This window comes from Vespula pensylvanica, chromosome 23 (assembly GCF_014466175.1).
Source record: "Vespula pensylvanica isolate Volc-1 chromosome 23, ASM1446617v1, whole genome shotgun sequence".
In the NCBI taxonomy this organism is placed as follows: domain Eukaryota; kingdom Metazoa; phylum Arthropoda; class Insecta; order Hymenoptera; family Vespidae; genus Vespula; species Vespula pensylvanica.
This window is the reverse complement of record NC_057707.1, coordinates 1104530-1110607: the sequence shown is the minus strand read 5'-3', so window position 1 is coordinate 1110607 and position 6078 is coordinate 1104530. Positions and strand designations below refer to the sequence as shown.

The following is a 6078-nucleotide window of genomic DNA, read 5'->3' as shown; positions in this document are numbered from 1 at the left end:
TGCAAGTCACAGCAGAGGAAGATTAGTGGATGAAAATAATAGTAAAAGTAGAACTAGGGATAGATCTTTAGAAATTGTATGTATAAAAAATGCTAAAACTACAAGTTCTAAATCACCAGCTATACCAGGGAAGTAAGTAAACTTATTACATATATAAATGCAACTTGATTTAAACAATATTTATATTCAGAGAGGGTTCAATTAATTTTTGATTTAGTTTCAATTGATACATACGAATTTTGAATATTTAGATCAGATACTGCATGTGGTTCAACATCCCTATTCAAAGGTCCAGAAGGAACTCAAATAAGTGAAAAAGAACTTCATTGTATAAAAGTAGATATTCATAGAAATATACCTGTGAAAGGACAAATAAGTGAATTGCAACGGGACATTATTAACCCTGAGGATGTAATCATAATAAGAAGAAGCGGTAAACTATTACATTATTTTATATTTATTCAAAGACAAAGAGTTAACGAAAAGAAAAATAGTATAGGCTGTTTGACTCTAATGAGAATATACTAAAATATAGAAATACATATGCTGTTCTACTGTTTTATAGATGTAATGACAGAGTTTCTAAGATATACTATAAATAATGAATATATTTTCAATCATGAATATACTTGTATATCTGTTGTCTCATATTTAGAATCTGCATTGTATTCATTATTAGCAATTAAATGGTCCTTCACAAGTTTTATCTTTAAAAAAAAGATAAAGAATTTTTGTAGATATATTAGAAAAATATTTGATCTTTCCGCGTGCGTCACTTGAAGATATTCTGATCTAGTAATATTCGACTATGAAGATAGCAGAAGATAAGATGCAGTCTATTATAATCTCGCTTTCCTGCTTATATATAAATTTTTATATTTAATAATTAATTTCTGTTTATCCATTCAGGATATAGTTCACTTCAAATACAACGCTGGATCATGAATTGTTCATACAAGTGTTAAGTGTAAGCACAACTTTATAGATATTACAATTGCTGTAACTAATATTGATTTGCTTAATATTTCCTTTGCTTCCTGTTCTTTTCTTACTTTTGAGCAATATATTGCGTGTAGTTGTAATTATTTTTTTTGCATATATTTTAAAATTATAAGTGTTCATGAATATATATTTTTTTAATACATGAAAATCAATGGATTATGATTACAAATATCATAACATTTAAATGAAGCATATATCTTTCTAATATATATATATATAAAGAGAGATATTCTATATTTATATTTGTTTAATTACATATTTCTTGTTTACATAGATTTTATTATGCATTAGAATTGAGAACTTTTTTGCATGATTAATAACTCTTAATGGAATGCTAATATGGTCCATTAGCTGGAAAATCATTTGTGCATGATAAAATATTTTTTAAAAAGTATTGAGAATTCTTGAAAATCAAGTTTTTTCTTCAACTTGAAGATTTTTTATTTAAAAAGATCAATGTGTTATTATGATTATATCATGTACATAATCTGCTTTGTAAAATTATAAAAAATATTGATTAGCAAAGTTTTATTGTACAGTGAACAGTGATATCTTTGTGGAAATATCTTGTGTCTTAAACTGTCTATGTTTTAGTGTATATAGATAAAGAAAAATATTTCTCCATGATAATGTGGTTGTAATTACATTTATTTGTGATAATGGATTAATTGAATTACAATTATATTATCATAAGCTGAGAAATGTAACTATAGAAAATGAACATCTCTGAAGATTCTAAAATATTAACAGTGCAGTGAATTTCATTACTTAAATTATTTTTTGTTTACTATATTATTAATTTGTTCATATCTGTGTTTTCAATAGTGTCCAAGTGATATTTTTTAATAGTTTTTCATACTTCATCAGGAAGACTATCCCAGTGAAACAATTGACAAGTTTAACTCAACAATCAAGATTTCTGATCAGTATATGAAATTGAAGTTGATAAATATATTAAATTAAAGTTGATTAATATAATATATAACATGCAGAAAATTAATATAAAAAATATTATTTATAATGATATATGATATAATATAAAAAATAGCATAAAGTGAATGAAAGAATCTTAGAAATTTTCGTATACAGCATTTAACTTAATTGTTTTTATTGCATTATGATGTACAATATTTCATAATATTTAAAAAAAAAATTATAAATGATAGAAATGTAACAGATATGGTAAATGTCTAATATTTATGTGAAATATTAATAATGCATAGAAATTTAAATGAAAGAATTTACAATTATTTAAGAGCACTCATTATTGCAATAAGGAAAGTTGGTGCAAAAAAATGCAGAATGCTTATGTTATTTGCTATTGCTTTCTCGCTTTATATATTAAACATTTTATAGTTGTACATGTATAACTAATTCTTTTATTTTATGTGTGCTGAGTAGGAGAAGGATCCAAACCGATATTTGAACGAGAGGAGATAAAAAGTACTTCTAAGAAAGTTGGAGAAATTGAAGAACGTCGTACGGTGATAGCTGTAGAAAGCGGAGATTCAGGTAGTTTGTGTAATCAGTCAACATGAAAATTTTATATTTCCAGGATTGATTTTTTTACACTTCAACATTTGATATCAGTTAATAGGTCAGAATCATTTAGAAGACGCTCTCCATCCTCTAATTCGTTACGACACCGTAATCAACGTTCTTCATCTTATCGACGATCCAAGTATGTATTTAGGTCAATAGCAAGGATGTATATATGTATATATATGTGTGTATGATGTCTATATATATATATATATATATGTATATATATATAATTAGTATTTAACATAATTAGTAATACATGTGTATTAATACGTATTAATACATAATATATAAATATGGATATAACATTAATTTTGGAATAAATGCAATAATAAGTATATTATACATTAAATATTGAAAAGTTCGTTAATTAGATAATATTGTTCAAGATCTTTTTGAGTATTGCAATATATAGACACATATTTTTTGTGTCTTTTAATTAAATGTTATAGGTATATAATTATAGGGTATTTTTAAAAAAGAATCTTGAGAGATTACAATATAAAATATTATAAAATGGTTCTATACATAAAGAATTGATCATATTACTGGACATTCTTCTTAAAAAAGTAGAAGATTACAGTGTAATATCAATATTTTTTTGGATTCATTATGTTCATTTTCTTTTATTATGCTTGTTCAGCTTTCATTTTCCATGAATGCTATCTTTCATTTATAAAGCTTAGTAATTTAGATATCCTTTCAAACACATTCCCAAAATATAGAATATATTCAATCTTTAGTTTTGATTAATAGTATAACCAATGTACACTATATATTTTCCTTTTAAATAGAAATGTGATTACACGTTTTATAAATGTCTTATACATAATATACACTTATGGATGTGTCACACATTGAACATGTTGAATAGATATAACAAAATGTAAAACAGTAATGTGCAGTGATGTTATGTACATTCTTAATGTAAAAAAAACATTAAGGCCCGTATTTTTATTGTGTAGAATAATTATCATGTTTATTGCAGATAATTATAGATCTACTTCAATGTTCAGAATGATAAAAAAAAGTGCATTTGAATTTTATTTTATGCATGTTTGCTTTGTGTTACTATAATTTGTTTTGTTCTAGCTTTACTAATGCTTCACAAGGATTGGCAGAAGAGACACATGAACAACGATATTGGATGAAACTTTATCGTATGGTTTTACACATGCTTCTTTTCATAAATCATGCTATTTATGCTTTAGAGAATTTCCCACTTCTTAAATAAATAGAAATTTAAGATATTGATAAGCTAAAAAAAATGCATAAATTTTTATTTACGACATACATAGCACAAGGGCTTTTATTGGTAGTCTGATCATATTGCTTATAGTACTTATTCATCAAATGATAAAAACATCTCTGCTCATTCGATGAAAATTTCTCTTATTGTTGAATAAGTCCTTTGGTATAAATAATATTTATATCAAATTAATAATTAATAATTAATGTGCATAATTATTTTAGAGTTATCTTATGAGGTGAGTCATATACACTGTAAATATATTACATTGTATTTTCATTGTATATACAAATAATTATTTTTTATTCTATTTCCTTTTATGGAATAAATTATTTTTCTTTTTATTTAAACAAGGTATATTAAATATGCCCAAATAGATTCACACTTTTATGAGAATATATGTGCATGATCTGTGGCATATAGATGTTTTGTATACATACACGTGCGAGTTGTTTAATACTTTTACAGATATAGGCAGTACATGTTGTAAAGATTTCGTTTAATCCTTAACACTGAAGGAAGATAACATGTAACTGATATTTAATTTTACACTCAAATTCTAGTCGTAATAAATAATCATTAACGATAAGATGGAATCATTAACGATAAGAAAAATGTGGATATAAAATTAAAATATGGATATTTTAAATAGTGTATTGCTATAACTTATAGATTACATTCGTGTGATGTACCGAAAAGTCTTCAGTAACAATTTTTTTTTTATATTAATAGAAAATTATAAAATTGTTGTATATTTTGTATAAACAAAACATTTGTTGAAGAAAATATTAAGATCGGTACATGACACATATGTTGGAAATATACATTTCTATTTGATTATTTATTAGAATGTTTTATTATAGATCCAAAGATTCAAAAGATTCAAGTTATAAATTTGATTATCGTACCAGCAGAAAAAGTGATAGGTAATTTATTTATTTTATCTTAACATATCTTGACGATTAATTATAAGTTTAATATTAGAAAATTTGAAAATATTGTATACTTTGTAGACGGCAAAGTAGAGGAAGAAGTAGAGAAAGAAGAAAAAAATACAAGGAACACGATCGTCCAAGCAACAGATACAGATCATCTCGAAACAGAGAGAGCCCATCTCAAGAGTATAGAGAACATCGACGTGATTTTTATTCTGGGCAAGATTTTCGTCATAAGTAAGCATAAAGAAAGAAAACAGGATAGCGCAGTATTGTTTTTTTTTTATATCGATGTAATCAAGTTTATACATTTTCTATAATTAAAATAGGAATGAATCGCGTAAGGAAGAAGGAAGCAGTAGCAGCAGTAAACCCAGAAATCGTTCTACAGGTAATAGAGAAAGAGAAAGAAGATCTAGATCTCGTTCTAGATCTCATTCCAGATCAAGAGATAATAGGTATGGAGAGCGACAAATGATGCCATCCCATTGCATCGACCAGGTGCCTTATCCTGTTTACTATGGGGTACATATTATGATACACTGATTATTCTTCTAAGTAATATAATTAGTAAACAAAAAACAATCTTAATTTATAAACTTTCAGCCACGTCCTATGATGGTTGGACCCATGATGCCACTTAGAGGTCAAATTCCCATAGCAAGAGGCAGAATACCACCTTCAGTAATGGGACCAATAAGACCATTTCCACCACGTTTTGTACCACCCAACGTATATAGATTAGGTCCCCCACCTAATTACAGTAAGTTCTTCTTTAGGATGAGTTGTATAATAATAACAGTATTCAAAACAAAATTTTTCTTCTCAGGATTTGGGCCAATGTTTTAATGTGGAAAGTTATAAGAGGATAACGATTTTTTAACCTTTACTTATATACAATACACATATTTTATCTTACGTTTATTATTTATGTGTCTTATGGGGACATTTTTAAGTAACACTTTTTTAGATTCTTTTTCTTTTATTTAAATACGATAATTTAGAAAGTTAGATTTTTATCATGTTTTTATAGGTAACATAAGTGTATCGTAATATGTAAATGTGTTTATTTGAAAGAATAAGTGACGATCGATCATTTGATTAAATATGAGAAGGGTGATAATCAATGTTGGAAGAATTTATGATAAATGATGAAGTATTTACCACTACATTTAAAATGCAAAAAATTAATTCAAAATAAAGCGCTTTTTAAGGGAGCCAATGAAATACCAGTGTTATTTTTTACGTATATATGAGTCTATCGCGGTTCGACTTTAACTTCTACTTTTACAGCCAATCACGGCTTGACTTTTGTATGCCACTGTTACAGCCAATTGTAACTCGTCTTGG

The 6078-nt window shown here is 26.2% G+C and overlaps 1 protein-coding gene across 1 annotated transcript in view; it reads left to right on the top strand.

The window, feature by feature from the left end:
- LOC122636845 (female-specific protein transformer-like) overlaps nucleotides 1-5955 on the top strand; it is a 6355-nt gene extending 400 nt beyond the window's left edge. Inside the window, exons 2-10 of the mRNA XM_043828480.1 lie at nucleotides 7-132; nucleotides 252-433; nucleotides 2404-2514; nucleotides 2593-2683; nucleotides 4657-4719; nucleotides 4807-4965; nucleotides 5058-5253; nucleotides 5335-5491; nucleotides 5558-5955. Coding sequence (XP_043684415.1) covers nucleotides 7-132; nucleotides 252-433; nucleotides 2404-2514; nucleotides 2593-2683; nucleotides 4657-4719; nucleotides 4807-4965; nucleotides 5058-5253; nucleotides 5335-5491; nucleotides 5558-5577 — 1105 coding nt within the window. The 3' untranslated portion in view covers nucleotides 5578-5955. The remainder of the gene's footprint in view (nucleotides 1-6; nucleotides 133-251; nucleotides 434-2403; nucleotides 2515-2592; nucleotides 2684-4656; nucleotides 4720-4806; nucleotides 4966-5057; nucleotides 5254-5334; nucleotides 5492-5557) is intronic.
- Nucleotides 5956-6078: the final 123 nt, after the last annotated feature.